The sequence below is a fragment of the Octopus sinensis genome, linkage group LG1 (genome assembly GCF_006345805.1).
Source record: "Octopus sinensis linkage group LG1, ASM634580v1, whole genome shotgun sequence".
Taxonomy (NCBI): Eukaryota; Metazoa; Mollusca; class Cephalopoda; order Octopoda; family Octopodidae; genus Octopus; species Octopus sinensis.
This window is the reverse complement of record NC_042997.1, coordinates 102,624,561-102,643,001: the sequence shown is the minus strand read 5'-3', so window position 1 is coordinate 102,643,001 and position 18,441 is coordinate 102,624,561. Positions and strand designations below refer to the sequence as shown.

Here is an 18,441-nt window from a genome sequence, read left to right as displayed (position 1 = left end):
TCGTTCAACGTTCGCTTTCCATGCTAGCATGGGTTGGACGATTTGACTGAGGACTGGCGAACCAGATGGTTGCACCAGGCTCCAATCTTGATCTGGCAGAGTTTCTACAGCTGGGTGCCCTTCCTAACGCTAACCACTCCGAGAGTGTAGTGGGTGCTTTTACGTGCCACCGGCACGAGGGCCAGTCAGGCGGTACTGGCAACGGCCACGCTCGAATGGTGTGTTTTAGGTGCCATCTGCACAGGAGCCAGTCCAGCACTGGCAACGACCTCGCTTGAATGTTTTTTCACATGTCACCGGCACAAGTGCCAGTAAGGCCACTCTGGTAACGATCACGCTTGAATGGTGCTTTTTACATGCCACCGGCACAGAAGCCAGTTAGCTGCTCTGGCAACGATCACGTTAGGATGGTGCTCTTAGCACTCCATGCAATTTCTTCATATTCACATTGTACCTATCAAAAGCCAGTTGTTGAGTGAGTATAACAGGTTGTTGCAAACTATTTCTTGGTTTTGTTATTGTTTAGCTTTAAGTCAACTCTGACCAAAGAAATCTATGGTAATGACTTTCCAACCATAACCACCCTTTTGTTTTCTATATCAGAAACTCCTTTAGTCAATATGTTCCCTTTTATATGATTGTAGAGTACAATTTGATGGTAATTTGGCTGCTATTTCTAACAAGTCAATTGACCATGTAGAGACTTCCACATTGGTTCTGCATTGTCTACCAAAGGTGTTTTACCAATAACCAATTTCTGCTCAAGTGGGCTTCCATTCTCTCTATTGTTGGAAAGAATTATGTAAGATGTGTTTGCTATCAAGTCTGCAATTCAATACCACTGCTCCAGGTTCCATAAAGCTTGCAAGATTGACACCTATGTCCTTGATCAATATTTCCTATACAATTATAGCTAACTTTTAGAATGCTGATGATGATGTGAAATCTTAGCTAAGCCTGTTAAACATTGTATGTTAGCAGAAACTGATATACCACAGCAAACCATCTTGCCTGGTATTATCTCAAGCAAGTTTTGTTGCATAAAACCACAGAAGAAATAATGAACTGATGATGTGAAAAAAATAGATGGGCAACCAACCTGTACATCACCCATTGAGAATTTCTCCAAGTGCAATCGCACTGATGACCAGTCAAGGAAGTCACTACACATTGCTTCTCAATCTCGTGGTACAATGAAGACATGGTTTTAGTAGAGCTTCTCAAAAACCTGCATGAGATTCTTGTGCTTTAGGTCATCACAGAAAGCATCTCTTTGATGCATTAATGTAAACTTTCATTTACAGACAACTTTGTAGTTTTATCAATTAGGTACTCTTTCAAATTCCAAATTTACTAAGAGAGTGAAGTCTTTTTTTCCTTTCCTGGAGGTGTAGATGTATTATACATACATGATCTTAGATATATTTTTTATGGGCCCAGTATAATTCTTCTCAACACGTTTTTACCTGTACTTTTTCCAAGCACTTGATTTGTGTAGTTATTGTTTAGCTCCATAGTCTGATCAAAGCTGTTCTAACCCTGACTGTTCCATCATTTTTTCAGCTGTAGTGCAACCAGAAACTATATGGTCCAATCTTTTCCCTCTTGTTATGTGTGGGATCTTGAGAAAAGGTTGACGGATGTTTGACTACTATCTTAAGTAAGTTGAGCAACTATATGTATCCCATTATTGCAATGGATATTGTGTCGGTGTGTTTCGCATATCTAGGCAATATTACCATGGCAATATTTCCTATACAATTATAGCTAACTTTTAGAATGCTGATGATGATGTGAAATCTTAGCTTTGAAAGAATGAATTAGTTTCTCTCTCTCACCTTCAATATGATCATCATTGGGAATTTGATCATATCCAAAGGATAAGTTACAGTCAGTTAAGATAAAGTATTTCAAATAGAAAGTAATTGTGATGTTTCAAGCAAGGGGTGTGGTTCTCAATCAGCTAAAAGTATTGGTGATGCAAAATTCATATAAGATTCACAGATTGTGATAATCTCCTTGATTTTTGAGGGTCTCTGCTCAGTAATTTTCTGTCACTCTGTATTTAAATCATGTTGGTCAAGTTTTAGATCTGCAACCTAAGTATAAACATTTGTTATCTCACTGTATTCAGAGCAATCAAGTTAACAGAGCCTCTACAGTCACTCAACAAGCTAGAAATAGCAGCCAAATCTTCAACTCACATATTACCATCTTAAAAAAAGACTCATCAGATAATGTTGTCCTTAATGTACAAAAGAGATGGTCATAACTAGGGTGCCTTTGATCCGTGGGTATACTCACTCAATGGGTGACTTGACACAAATCAATAACTGCAAAGTTGAACAGTTTGCTCTTTGCCAAGTTTCACATGGTAGTATACATTCAATCTATTCATCACAAACCTACTTTGTTTTAACTTTGTAGTAGTCCTTATGACCCTTTATTACTTAGTTTATCTGGTATATGTCTCTTATCTTTGAGACAGTTAAAGCTTACAATCTCTCACAAATTTATGCCAGTTCTGATAATATCACTTCTAACAGTATTTGATATTTTCATTTCTGTTTTTAAATAACTGCAATTCTTAACAAATTTTAACAAACTGTAATGCCAAATATATATTCTTTCAGTAAACATTGCTGTTTAAAGGGAAAATATTCTTTTCTACAGCATGGAAGGCACATATTAGTCATTCAAAAACACACAGACTGTTATCTTCAATTTGTGTCAGTGTCTAGGTCGCAGTTGGTGCAATTGAATTTAACATATTTAAATCATTTGCCAGGCAAATACACCTCCAAAATTATTCTTGTTTGTTCATCATAATCATCCTTTAACATCCATGTGTTGAGTGCTTTTAACTTGGCACCAGCACAAGCACTTTTACATGGTGCTGGCATGAGTGATTTTTATATAGCACCAGCATAGGACTCTTGCAGGCCAATCCTCTTCAACAGGGGATACAGAAATTAACATTTCTGCTGTGAAGGACAGGTCTTTTAAGAAATAAAGAATGACAGGCATTATTTGCAATAATGTAATTTAATATACAAGGTATTTTCATATGCATAAGTTCAGTACAAAATGTCAACCTATTGAACTCCACCTAGAAAATAAACAAGTTACAAACTCATGCTGTCAGGGGTAATCTAAACTAGTACTAAACTAGTTATCGGTATAAATAGTCAGCCTGGAGATTAGCAGCTATTTCAGGTTCCCATCTGTCACCATTTGAAAGTAACTTTTCTTTATTATAAAGTAATTCTTCTCGAGTTTCAGTGGAATACTCAAAATTGGGACCCTGAAAAAAAAAAAAAAAAAGAAAATCATAAGGAAGTCTATCCAGAGCATTTTTGAAATTTTTACAAATGCATGACTACAAAAATAATTTAAACAAATCATCTACACTCTAATATCAGGATACAAATTTAAAGTAAAAATGAGTCAACTTAAAAAAATTTTTAAGGTAATGAATGGTATAAGAAAATTATAGAAATTGATGATGAGTATATCTGTCAGAAATGTTTAATGGATATCAGATATACTTCACACTGAAATTAAAATTATGGTAAATACTAATGCAGTTTTGTAAAATCAATGTTTATAACGAAAGATTTCATGAAGTAAAATTAGGTTCCAAAATTAACTACAATTTTTCATTTAGCATATTTGATACAGACATGGCTAAATAGTTAAGATGTTCCCTCTGCAACCACATGGTTTTAAGTTCATTCCTACAGCACAGCATCTTGGGCTGGTGCCTTCTACTACATTATCCAATACTTAGTGAGCAAATCTGGTAAACAAAAACTATACAAACTTCAGTATGTGTATGCGCACGGGTGAGTGTGTGTATGCGCACGGGTGAGTGTGTGCAAGTGTGTATGAATGCTTACATTCTGAAATTGCATAAAAAATTATTGTCTTTTGTCATTTCCCAGTCAACAAACCATTTGATGGCTCAGCACTTCAGAACATAAGTGGAATGGAAATTCTTTTACTTAAAAATACAGCTTAGCTTTAGAGGTAGGGAGGGCATTCAGCTGTAAAACAATGTTTCAACAATATGCATTCATCTAACCTTTGAACTTGAAACAAAGTCTATCAGTGAAATGGAACAAAGTCAATTATAGTGAAATTGTGACTACACTGAATACATGATTGTTTTAATTGCTTATTAAGAGGAGGAAGGGTGGCATCCATGATCCTTTTTAAGGGCTCCAAGACAGATGAGAAGAAATTCTCCCCAGAGACTTGACCTAAATCCTAGCAATAAAGTGGACCCTGCTAAATGCACCCAAGGACCAAATTATGAAGCAAACCACTAAAGAACAGGAATAGTCCCTTTAATGAGCTTCCTTTCAGTTTCAGTTTATCCAATTTCATAGACGATGTTTTAGTTAACCCAAGGCTATGTTAGAAAACATTTGTTTAAGGCACTGTTCAGTTGGAACTGAACCCAAAATTATGTATTTCCAAAACAAACTTCTTAACTACACAACCATACTTGTGACCATGTTAATATCTGTTGAAGTTACATCCTGGTTGTAATTTCTAGTAAAAGTTTTAATTCATTCATTTCTTTTATATCTACTTTTCCATGCTAGCATGGATTAGATGGATATATTGTTGAGGCATCGTCTTACAGGTGGGTGTCCTTCTTATCACTGACCCTTACTTGTTTTTCAAGTGAAGAGTCACTTATTTCACATCTTTGAAAGCACAAAACCAAGATGTGATTTGTCGACAGGGGAAATGACAACAATCTCTCTGCTTGTAGCTGAGCAATTTTCAGAGAAACACAAATGTAAACAAATGCAGACACACATGCACATATACATAGGGCTTTGTGCAGTTTCTGTTTGCCAGATTTACACACAAAGCATTGGTTGGTTGAGGACCAAAAATGTCACACAGTGAGGCCTAACCTGAGACCATATGGTTGTGAAGCAAACGTCTTAACCAGACAGCTATTCCCGCACCTATTAACCTGAACAATATATGCAATAAGCACCAACTTGAGAGGAACAGAATAGAATGTTATACATTAAAATGATTTTTAAGGTAATGAAAACAAAATATATTTTGTGAAAATTCACTTTCATTCTTCATCAAGATCTTACATGGATATAAATGGATATAAAATGGATATAAAATTGTGATGATGATATACATCATTCACAAAGGCATCAAAGACACACATATATGGAATCAAAATAGTATTGTAGAGTCAGTTTGCATGAAAATTTAAACACTACCATAGCTATAATTTATATTTATTATTAATAAAATGAAAAGTAAACTTTTACCTCAACAATTGCATCAACAGGACAAGCTTCCTGACAGAATCCACAATAAATACATTTTGTCATATCAATATCATATCTGGTAGTTCTACGACTGCCATCAGCACGTGGTTCAGCCTCAATGGTAATAGCCTGTAGATATATATATAATATATATATGTATACATGCACACACACATATATATCAAAGAAACAGAGAAAACAATTATGCTCTGCAGAAGTAAATATTTTATCTTCAGCCTTACATCATAAAACAACTGATTTATACCAAATTTTTCTTTACTAGTTTGACTGGAGTGATTGCTGAAAATTTAGATATTTACACATTTTAAACAAATGATTTTACAACAATTTTTGTAACTATGAAAACAGCAGCTGGGCAGATTAACATTCATCTAACAGTGCAATATTTTTACAAGCACAAAGCAAGGTTTGAGCATATAACCATACACAGCTTGCTCCAGTACCAGGGTGGTGCTCCAGCATGACCACAGTCCAGTGACAAAACTAGTAAAGGGATAAAGGGATACCATACACTCAATTTCGAGTTTTTTTTTAAGTTTTTACTCTATTTTTCAATGCTAGCATGAGATATACCTTGCAAATTTGTAATTTTTACATTTTCTTAGATCAATTGAATTTATGGTTAATGCTAATACAATAGCAAACAGACTGAAGCAACTAGTTACTTGCATTGCCCAGGTTCACAGATAGTGAAAAATCGTAGCATGGCTATTGTGAACCAACAAATTTAACAGTTCTTTTTTGGGAACAGTGAATCTCAAAGCACAGAAAAAGTTGAAGGCTGCCTGTGGGGCATTACAGGCCTGTGGAGACATGACAACTTTTGACTATTTCTCACCAAATGCAATTTAGAGTTTTTTGTGCATCGAGATTCACTGTTCCAAAAACTAATTATTGCATGTTTTCTCAAAAGATTATAAATTCTAATGACATAAACAAAATTTGACAGAGTTATATGTTGTTTATGCATGCCTGTCCAAGTCCGCAGTTAAATCTATGAATTGCCCTGAAACAATCAATCAACTATCCCACTTCTTTAGACACGAGTTTATACAACTCTAAGTTATCTCTAAGAGAGAAACTAAACAAATATTAAATTCTTAACAAAAGTTACTGCCAAAAAATATACAAATTAAACAGGACAGACATTCTACCATTGGACCAAAGCAACCCCTTGAATTTCTCAATCCATTTTAGAAACCCTGTTCTAACTAGCAAGAGCTGTATGTTGTTTACATTATTAAAATTTAGAAACTTAGAGAGAACATGAAATAATTTGCTTTTAACCCTTTTAGTCTGGAATACAGATATATCTGCTCAACATTTCACTATCATTAACTGCAAAGAGCAATTTTACTCCAGAACTTAGAAAAAAAACCTCTCCATCTGCTGCAAGAGGAGACACCCTCCTGTGACACTTTTTAAAGACAATTTTTCAGATTTTCTTAATTTTTTTCCACATATTTTATCAAATACATCTTTACAGAGAGAGAATCAAATACTTTCAGTGGTGGATATGAAAACCATACCTGCAAGAGGTACTCAAAAAGTATCTACAAAAGCAGAAAATATCAATTTTACCATTTGGCAGATAATTAATATCATTATGGGAATGAGCAGAAATTTAATTACATAACCAAAGGGTTAATAAATAGTAGACTTAAAAACACTATAACCTATCAACTGTTAAAAACAAATTATTTCAAATTCTCTCAAAGTTTCCAAATTCTTATGACAAAGTGGTTGGCATTAGGAAGGGCATCCAGCTGTAGAAACCATGCCAAATCAGACTGGAATTTGGTGCAGCTCACCAGCTCCGGTCAAACCGTCCAACACATGCCAGCATAGACAACAGACGTTAAATAATGATACAATACTTGCTGGTAAAAACAGTTTTTAAAGAGAATAGAGAAATTTGACGAGTAGCTCTAGTTCCAGTGGTATAACATCTGTCATGGTTACAGAAGATATGTGTTCAAGTCCCATAGGCAGCCTTTAACTATTTCTATCCGAAAGGATTTTTGACCCAATATTTACACGCTATTATTTATAGCTTTATCTGCTTTGAGTTGAACCATTAAAAACGAATTATAAATTAACCCTTTTGTTACTAACCCAGCTGAAACCAGCTCTGGCTCTGAGTACAAATGTCTTGTTTTCATAAATTTTGAATTAAAATCTTCCACCAAACCTTAGTCACAATTTATGTTCCTAACACTAGCTGAATGATAACTAAGTTATTTTACTAAAGTCTTTGTTATATTTAAAGTAAATGAAAGAAGCAGAGAGCATCTCAAAATAAATACAATAACAAAAGAGTTAAATTATAATTCTAAACAGTAAAATACAATATCATCATAAATAATCTAGATAAATCATGCAATTTCTGATCTGTTACCTGAGCTGGGCAAATAGCTTCACAAAGCTTGCAAGCAATGCATCTTTCTTCTCCAGATGGATACCTGCGTAAAGCATGTTCCCCACGAAATCGTGGACTGAGTGGGCCTTTCTCAAAAGGGTAGTTGATTGTGGCAGGCTCTTTCAAAAGATGACCAAATACAAGTGCAAGACCTAGAAATGAAAGAGAAAAAAGAAATAATTAGGAATACCTTGAAATATTTTTGCAACATACTTTCACACGTGTCATTCTATCATAGCCCCAAGCCAACCACAGCCTTGTGCATGAACTTAGTAGATGGAAACTGAAAGAAGCCTGCTGTGTGTGTGTGGTGGGGGGGGCATGCATGCTTGTGTGGCTGTTCCTGCATAAAACATGTCCAGGCTGTTTACTGTTCAATAGATTAGGAGCTTATTACCTTGCTTGGTAACAAGGGGTGATTAGTGACTGGAGAGAATCTGGCCATAAAAAAAATCACTGTTTCAATGTACTTTCATCTGACCCATGCAAGCAGGGAAAAGTAGACATAAAAATAATGATGACACATACACACATATATAGGCGCAGGAGTGGCTGTGCGGTAAGTAGCTTGCTTACCAACCACGTGGTTCCGGGTTCAGTCCCACTGCGTGGTACCTTGGGCAAGTGTCTTCTACTATAGCCTCAGGCCAACCAAAGCCTTGTGAGTGGATTTGGTAGACGGAAACTGAAAGAAGCCCGTCATATATATATATATATGTATGTGTGTGTGTTTGTCCCCTCAACATCGCTTGACAACCGATGCTGGTGTGTTTATGTCCCTGTAATTTAGCGATTCAGCAAAAGAGACCGATAGAATAAGTACTAGGCTTATAAAGAATAAGCCTTGGGGTCGATTTGCTTGACTAAAGGCGGTGCTCCATCATGGCCACAATCAAATGATTGAAACAAATAAAAGAGTGTATATATATATATATATATATATATGTATACACACACACACACACATATACAACATAGAGCAAAATCACTACCATAAAGGATAAACTCTAAATAATCTTACCACCAATCATTTCTCCCCAGAAGGTTGTTCTTGCAGCTCGATCTGTGATATCAGCCCACTTCATGCTCGGCTCAGGAGGACTTACATCCTCTGAAAAGAGATTATGTGCATCATGATTAGAGATTATCACCAATATTAAGAAAGGCAAAAGCAGTAGACATTGTACAAAACAAAACAAATAATTATCATTCAAAACAGAAAAGTGTTTGATAAAATGATAAAGTATAAAAAATAATATATTCATATTACAAAGGAGATGACAAAAGACTGAGATATTTGGTGCTTTGTTGTACTCAAGACCAGTCCACCACAGCAAAATTGATACTGGAGCTGGTGTTACACGAAAAGCATCCAGTGCACTTTGTAAAATGGTTGACATCCAACCCATGCCAGCATGTAAAACAGACGTTAAATGATAATGATGATGATGATACTGTGATGGACAAAGTTTGATAATATCTTTATATATGATTTATAATAGAGATTTTTCAATGCAATACTGTAGTTTAAAAGAAAGAAAACAAAAATCCATTACTTGATTTAGCACCACCACCAATAACTAACTACCCCTCTAGACTGCCTTTCACAAAGCCCATAATGCTGTAAACATTCAGATCAGATCTCCAAACTGAGGAAACTCAATATTTTAATAAGATGCTTCCTACTGCAGCAACCCAGGAGTTGTAGTTTCTTCTTCCCCATCCCTACTTTCCAAAGTCATGAGCACTGTCAAAAAGAATCATGAGCCAAAAAATCATCAACATTATTTTTATGTCAGCGGTATTTCACCCATCACTACATTCTGAGTTCAAATTCCGCCGAGGTCAACTTTGCTTTTCATTCTTTTGGGGTTGATAAAATAAATACCAGTTGAACCCTGGGGTCAATGTAATTGACTTATCCCCTCCCTCAAAATTGCTGCTCTTGTGGCAAAATTTGAAACCATTATTTCTTATGTCCAATTTTCCATGCTGGCATTGAGTTGGATGGGTTTCATGCAACAGCATTTTATAGCCCTCTTGTCACCAAACTTTTTAGTGACTTCTTATGACATGAAGGGATTTGGTGTACTCACCCCAATACAAGCCATAAAATAAATAGAACTCCTTATATTTGACTGCTATCAAATTCAATAACCTAACTCCCCTACCATATTTTTTTTTCTTTTAAAAATGCCATGCAAACAGACATAGGACAGACAAGGTTAAAAAAAATTGGTACTAAGGTTATGCTGGTACAGTACTTAATGATAAAAAAGACATAAGTTATTAAAAAACAAAAAAAAAATCACCAGTCTAAAGTTTATGTAGCACTGAATAAATGGAAATACTTCTAAGTGTATAAAAAGCTAGCATATAGCAGAAGTAAACTAATGAATATTTTGGAAGCTCCTGTGAGAAAATTTATATGGACCCAAGTCATATGTAATGATGCTACATTACACATTATCAGGAAGATTGGGCACAAATCCATGTCAAAAACTGGAATTATTAAGCGTTAGATCAACCAAAATTTTGTGAGAGAAATTAGGTAGGCAAAAATTGTACAGACGCCCGTCATATATGTGTGTGTGTGTGTGTGTACACACACATGATGAAAACATACGAGTGAGATGTGCTCTGGTCCTTTAACCTAGCAAGGAGGTAGATTAAGGACTGACTCAAATCATGACGACCCATGCAACACATGCTAGCATGGAAAGTAGGTATCAAATGGTGGAGATTAGGTGCTGAATACTACCACTGACCGTGTAGTATTCAAGCTGATTCGAGTTATATCCCTTTATGTTAAATTCACCTGCCTTTTGCCACTTAGGAGACAATAAAATTAGTACTCAAAAATATTGGCGTTGGTGTATATAAAACAATCAACTAAAATCCTTAAAGGTGATGCTCCAGCATGACTGTAGTCAAATGATTGAAACCAGTAACAGAATAAAAATGCGAAAAAAAATCCAAAAAAACCTTAAGCATATGTCTTCTGTAACCTCTTCATTGTCATAATGGTTAGCTACAGAGCACTTTCTGCCATCAGATTGTATCTACTGAAATCAGGATGCAAACTCTTTTTTGAGGTCGATGAAGGGGCTACTTCACTATTGATAGCAGTTTAGACAAGATTTTGAACTCAAGAAACATGGAACTAGAATATACATCATCATCATCATCGTTTAACGTCTGCCTTCCATGCTAGCATGGGTTGAACAGAACACAATTCTACCAATCCACTACCCTGGATTCAAGGAGAGAGAGTAGAATTTGGTAGGAAACTGTGTGGAAGTCCATCACAAATAAATATATATGTGTTTGTGTGTATGAGTATTGGTGTAAAAACACTGCAACTCAGAAGGTAATTTAATCATTCAATAAACAGAGGTTAGTAAAATATATTCCCCAGAGCACATGCCTTTCTAGCTGGAAGAACCCTTTTCTCAACTCCACCTTGCACCATCTATTTGGTGCTGAGGATTTGTCTTACTTGCCATGCAAGGCCTATGGGTTGGTGAGAGTGCTTTTCAGAGAGCAAGGCAGAACATGATTTAAAACACAGAAAGCCAGAACAAATACCACAAGACATAGCATCAGAGCCAATGTTCTTACAGTTCCACCAATCCAATGCTCAGGATTGATCCTACATTCTATCAAACACTGAAAGGATGAAAAGCAAAGCTGCCTTGGCAGGATTTGATTTCAGAGTCCAGAACAAATGTTGCAATGCATTCAATCCAACACTCTAATGACACTGCAAAGTATAAGTACTAGACTCAATATTATCAACTAAAACCCCTATATTATTATGGTTGCATTGTAAACGTTTGTTTTTGTTGGGTTTTTTTAACAATAAATGGAATGCAGTTTGAAGTAATAAAACTTTTGACACAATAATACAAATAAAAGTTTAAATGAAGTTAACAGTTTTTGTGTGTTTCTGAATGGCTAACTTGTGTCTTCCACACTGCAATTGCTATCAAGAAATTATCATAAAAGAAAGAAAAGCAGTGAGCTGTCAGATTCATAAGTGTACTGAATGGATAAAATGCTTAGAGGCATTTCTTCTGAATCTTCATATTCTGAGTTCAAATGTCACTGAGTTTAACCTCTTTGTTCATTCTATCAGGATTGATAAAATAAAGTACAAATTAAGCACTGGGGTTGATGTAATCAACTTAACGTCCTCAAAATTGCTGGTCTTGTGCCAAAATTGGAAAGAATTATGAAAGTAAGACCAAACAGTGATGAACAGATTTGTTACTGAATATTACAAGAAATACTGATAAGGTTAAAAATTGCAGCCTCAGTTTAATCATTTTGATAAAAAATACTGCCATGGAATATTTCCTTACTGAAAAAGTCTGTAGAGAAACAGAAAAACTATAAAAATTTATGAGAGAATCAAATAAAAATATCATAAACACCAGTTCCTGGGATAGATCCTACTCTTTATTTTAGAAATGATTTAAGAAGTCAATGGAATAGTTTTAACATACACACTGTATTCATCTAACACCTTATTCTAAAGTAGTTAATAAGTTCTAACTACTGGTTATTAGCATTGCTATACCTAAGCAAAATCATTATATATATATATGTGTGTGTCTATATATGCATGCATTATTAAGTCAACAAATTTAAAATAAATTCTATACTTACTCCATAGTGATCTATTGGGAACAATTGATGTAGCACGAGTAGAATGACATAGTATTTGATGGGCTGTAAAGAAAATACATAAAGTTAGTTTTAAAACAATATAAAGCTAACACATCTGATGGAGCTTTACATTTCATTTCTGAGTGAAAGGTATTCCAGCCAGTTGCAGCCTATCTTTTTAGGAGTTATCATCATCATCATTTAACATCCGCTTTCCATGCTGGCATGGGTTGGACGGTTTAACTGAGGACTGGTGAGCCAGAGGCTGCACCAGGCTCAATCTGATCTGGCAAAGTTTCTACAGTTGGATGCCCTTCCTAACGCCAACCACTCCAAGAGTGTAGTGGGTGCTTTTACGTGACACCAGGTGGTTCTAGCTCAAAAGGTGTTTTTATGTGCTACCTGCACAGGAGCCAGTCCAGCGGCACTGGCAACGACCACACTCGAATGTTGTTTTTCACGTGCCACCAGCACATGTGCCAGTAGAGCGACTCTGGCAACAATCACTTTCGAATGGTGCTTTTCATGTGCCAATCTATGGCCCTGGCAACAATCACGCTCAGATGTGCTTTTAACGTTCCACTGGCACGAGTGCCAATCAGGTAGTACTGTCATCGGCTACGGAAGCAATTTTGATTTGTTTTGACTTGCCTCAATAGGTTTTCACAAGCAGTGAGCCGGTTACACCCCACATTTGGATGTGCTTTTAACATTCCACTGGCACAAGTGCCAATCAGGCGGTACTGTCATAGGCCTCGTCAGCAATTTTGATATTGATTTCATTTGCCTCAATAGGTCTTTGCAAGCAAAGTTTATTGTCCAATGAATGAGGGGTATTCATAATTGGGCTGGTTACACCCGCTGGCATAGGCCATGGGCCATGGTTTCACTTGTCGGGTCTTCTCAAGCACAGCATATCTCCAAAGGTCTGTCACTAGTCATTGCCTTGGTAAGGACTGTTTAGGATATTTTCTAAAGTGGCTTTTTAGTTATTTTTTTTAAGATAATAGGAGGTAATTTCAATGAGATTTGGCTGTTGTTTCTTGCAAACCAATCAATTATGTAGAAGCTACCTTGTTGGTTCAAATATTTCAGTCTAACTATCAGGTGCTATAACTTTAGAACTTCTGTTTTGTCAACTATAACAAACCACCCATTAAAAGGAGTAATCTTGTTCTTGAATGATTCCAGGTCAGTACTTATCAAACAAACCTCATAGCAAACAGGCAGCTGTCCAAAAGACTGGTTACAACCTTTGGCTACATCTAGTTGAGATGACATTCTGACATGTCATGTATATCTATCAGTGCTTGATGGAGACTGACTTCAGTTCACAACACTTCAACAGAAAATGCAGCCACACAAGAGCCACAGAATCATGACGGTTCCCTCTATGCTACACCATCCATGTGCCCTTTCAAGTGGGGAAAATATGAATGTGGTAGTATTTCACAATTACAGACATGTGTGATACTGCTACAGTAAAAGGCCTGCCATTTGTTTGTAGTTCCAAAGTTATGACTTGCATGTGGTCTAGTTTGAAGTAAAGAGAACTTGCACAGCATCATAAACACTCCAAATTATCTGAATTCAGCAGCAAGTGACAGTTGTTGGATCCAGCTAATTTGGGATGAGATGAGATGGCAATGAGACTAGAAGCAGGAGTCACTGGACACACAGTAGAATTTGTCAAGGAACCATTTGCAGAGCTCCACTCTGATAGTTTTATCAAGACTGCTTCCCTTAACCTTCTACTATACCAAGAACTCACAAGACAGTGTTATTACTTAACTCCTAGTTGAAAGCGTATCAATGGTCATTGTGTGCTCCTCTGGCAGTTCTCAGGGTCATTAAGGCATACAAACAACCACACCACAACAATGACTGGATCTTGAAGTGAACAATCCATGATGGAACAAATATATTGTTTATAAACTTAAATTGTTACTTCTTTGGATTGACCAACTGTGGTTGACCTATGAGTGCTCTGAGTATATTTTGTGAAGTGCTTTTTCTTCATTTTCAATCTTCTATATATGCGATGTGCTAATGTTTTTGAATGTGACGGTTGATTGTTATTGATGCTCTCTGATGTTGCTGGTAAAAAAAAAGTAAAAAGGTGTATTTCGAGTCAGGGTTCAGTGTGACTGACAAGCTGTGCGCTTAGATGGAAGGGAAGATGTATGAGGATGTGATATGCATGTATGAGGATGTGATATGCATATTTTACGGAGGTATGGCACTGTCGTGGAGTAAGGGTTAGGAAAAAAGTAAAGGGACAGATGGTTGTGGTACTCTGTTAACGAAGGTGGGGAGTATCGAGAGTTTACGCTGTAAATCGACCTACTAGAAATAGCAGCTATATCTTCAAATCACATTATATAACTTAAAGGAAGGACACATTGGATGAGTTTAAAATCTAAATTTGCTTCCTAAAACACAAATACATACACACCTGTAACCGTAAACAAATTATACCTATAAGATTTGAATACAAAGAATCAAATACATTTTAAATAAATAGAACTACATTTATTATTACGCTCCAGTTTATGCAAAATAAAGAGGAAAAGAAACAACATTTATTTTAATCGAGTATTCTGATATGCTTACGACATGCATTGAACAATATCAGACTGCGGAGTTTACCCAGTTCAGTTTTCTGAGTTAAGTTATACAACACCCAAGTATATCACACTATTGTGAATAATAAGGTTGAATTATGGATTATATAAAAAGAAATGAACCACAAATTCAACACATATGACTAGAATTTTACAGTCATTTAAAAACATTGGTAGAAGTTGTTTGTGTCAGCTAAGTGAGCTAGAAGAAAACAAATCAGATTTTTAAGACTGCACTAAGAGCACTGAAGGACGAAGCTTCCAAGGTTGTGGAAGAAAACACTGAACGCTGTATAGACTCCGTGGATTTTGTAGAAATCTATTTGTAATTAAAAAACCTAAGTTGCATTTGATTACCATTACAGATTTTAGAAGAAAAAAACTAAAAATAATAGACTTTTACCTGAACGTCCCGCCGAATATATCTTTAAATAATTCGTCATGTCTGCTACAGAAACGTCCCCGAAATGCTGATCAGGGGGAGTTAACTACAGTTAGAGTTTCGTTTCGGAGTTACTTTAAAATATGGAATACCTGAATGAACATAATTATTATGTGGTGAAACTTTATTGATGTGTGAGGGTGAAACAGTGGGAACGAACTTTTTTTTTTATAAATAATCTACTAGAACATGACAAATACATCTCTGATGTAAGAATTTTTAAAAATCTAAATCAAGAATTTTAAAAACTAATAGAAAATTTCGACAAAATTTCTATGTAATTTATAATTTTCAAGCCAAAACAAGCGAAAAGATCCAAAACACAGTGCGTTTGCATTCCTTCTAAATCTTGATAAAAACATATTATCTTATATATATATATCATATTCTTTCCTCTGGCGTCATATTAATTACTAGGTAAAATGAAAACGTGAACACCGGTTTCTTGTGTTTATATTATACGACGTCCATCCCACGTGTTTGGTTATCAAAATGGATGGCCATTCTTTATTCCGACTCCTCGGAGTTGGTGCGAAATTTGACTTAAAGCGCTTTAAGTCTGATGCTCAGAAACTTAAGGTAATTATTAAGATGTTCATTTTTATATTATCGGTTTTATATACTTATAAATAATAGATAATCACCCTATTGAGATGAAAAGATAACGTGTCACAACTTCCTCTTAATTTTGGAACTTGTTCTTATAATTTTTGTAAGTTGCTTATAAATTGTTTTTGGTTACTAATAATGTAAATCGGTATTTGTTTGTTTTACGTAAACCAAAACTTTTGTTCCGCATTCTGTTGCCTTTCTCTATCGATTTATCACTGCTTCAACAGCGTCTGCTCTCTTGTTTCATGCTAACTTTTACCCAGGCCTATTCAAGAAGCTTGTCTTTTCTTCATGTTACATCTGTTGTGTCTTGCCACCAGATCCCATGCTAGTTACTATAACCAATCATTCTTCTATTAAGTAGTCAACCCAACTTCCTTTGGTCTTTTTTTTTATTTTTGTTTTATTTATTTGCACAGGTCAAGCTGGGCATAAACTGTATTAATCTTAGCAAGCTTGGAAAGCTTCCAGATTAAGCCATAAAATTATTTTACATCATAAGTTAGTCTATATAATTTTACTTATATATATATATATATATATATATATATATATATGCAGTGCGGCCAAATAGTTAAAAGTTTGCTTCACAACCAGAAGGTCCTTGATTCAATCTCCCTACTTGCCATTTTGGGCAAATGTCATTTCTCATGGCCTCAAATTGATCCCTGCTATGAGTGAAACTGAGTAGTTAGAAACTGATGGATTGTACTTATAATTTTAAAATTCAGCCTTGTCTCATACTGTGTCACGCTGATTTTGCCTGTGAATTCAGTTATGGGTGCACATGTCTGTGAAATATTCAGTCACTTAAATACTAATTCATTGAGCAGGTAATCTCATTGATTGAACAACTGATAGGAAGCTAAGCATGATTTTGCTTATGTTTCAGTTCTTAAATCATAAAGGACGTTATTGTTATTTGTTGCTCCATTTTATTATGAATATATTTTGAAGCAGCAGTTCCTCTTCTGGATGCTGGATTCTTATCTTGTTATTCTAGTTAAAGCCCAGTATTTATCAGTTACTCCAAAACATGATTTATGGTTAATTTATTCACTCGTATTTCTTACAGTTAATTAAGACGGATGTAAAAGAAACCAAACTTGAAACTGATTCTACTTTATTAGAAGAAGCCTCTACCACCAGTACAGAATTGTCAAAGAAAAAAAGATCTAGAAAAGTTGAAGGTAATATTGGTTTCAAATTTTAGCACAAGGCCAGCAGGTTCAAGGGTGGGGGTAAGTCAGTTACATTGACTTGGTGCTCAACTGGTACTTATTTTATCAACCCTGAAAGAGATAGAAGATGAAGTTGATCTCAGCAGCATTTGAACCCAGAACATACAGACTGACAAAATGCTGCTAAGAATTTTTGTCCTGCATGCTCATGATTCTGCCAGTTTGCCACCTCCAGTTGAAGGTAACATTAATGATAAAGTTGTCACTATTGCTAACACAAGATAGGAAGTTGTGACCATATCACAGCTTTTCTGAAAACATTGGTTTGTTGGGATACAACAGTATATTCATTTTAATCTAAGGAGAAAATGTGAGACTTTAAATATAATTTAATTCTTTGGGTATTATATCACAAAAATCATCATCATCATTGTTTAACGTCCACTTTCCATGCTAGCATGGGTTGGACGATTTGACCGAGGTCTGGCAAACCAAATGGCTGCACCAGGCTCCAGTCTGATCTGGCAGAGTTTCTACAGCTGGATGCTCTTCCTAACGCAACCACTCCGAGAGTGTAGTGGGTGCTTTTACGTGCCACCGGCCCGAGGGCCAGTCAGGCAGTACTGGCAACAGCCACACTCAAATGGTGCTTTTTATGTGCCACCTGCACAGGAGCCCATCCAGCGGCACTGGCAATGACCCCGCTCAAATGTTTTTTCACATGCTACCAGCACAAGTGCCAGTAAAGCAACACTGGTAATGATCATGCTCGAATGGCGTTTTTACGTGCCATCAGCACAGAGCCCAGCTTGTTGCTCTGGCAACGATCACACTTGTATGGTACTCTTAGCGCTATTTCATATATATTATTTTTTTAATTTAATACTTTACTAGTATATATTATGGCAGATTTGGATAAAAGAGAGTTACATGAACTGAACTACTTTAAGGTATTGGGGCACATCAGTCTACTGTTCATATCAACTTTACCACTTTCATTTGTATTTCATGTTATGTCACCAAATGAGAATTACTGTAGCTTACCTAAAACAAGACTATCTAAAGTTGAACTTTACATTCGACATTAGAACCAATTTGAATGTGTTTTGATGAAATGGTCTGCAGATTGGTCTCACCAATATGTTAAGAATAAAGAATC

General features: G+C 35.8%; 2 protein-coding genes across 2 annotated transcripts in view; one reads left to right on the top strand and one right to left on the bottom strand.

Annotated features, from left to right (window-relative positions):
• Positions 1-3,026: 3,026 nt before the first annotated feature.
• Positions 3,027-15,601, bottom strand: LOC115213811 (NADH-ubiquinone oxidoreductase subunit 8). Its single transcript, XM_029782689.2, has 6 exons — positions 15,451-15,601; positions 12,424-12,486; positions 8,774-8,863; positions 7,732-7,904; positions 5,313-5,441; positions 3,027-3,304 (listed from the first exon to the last, which is right to left on the bottom strand). The coding sequence occupies exons 1-6, from the start codon at positions 15,488-15,490 to the stop codon at positions 3,173-3,175; spliced, it is 627 nt and encodes a 208-aa protein (XP_029638549.1). The 5' UTR covers positions 15,491-15,601; the 3' UTR covers positions 3,027-3,172.
• A 46-nt stretch (positions 15,602-15,647) lies between these two features.
• LOC115213279 (probable ATP-dependent RNA helicase DDX52) overlaps positions 15,648-18,441 on the top strand; it is a 28,097-nt gene continuing 25,303 nt past the window's right edge. The window contains exons 1-2 of the mRNA XM_029782214.2: positions 15,648-16,068; positions 17,177-17,291. Coding sequence (XP_029638074.1) covers positions 15,982-16,068; positions 17,177-17,291 — 202 coding nt within the window. The 5' untranslated portion in view covers positions 15,648-15,981. The remainder of the gene's footprint in view (positions 16,069-17,176; positions 17,292-18,441) is intronic.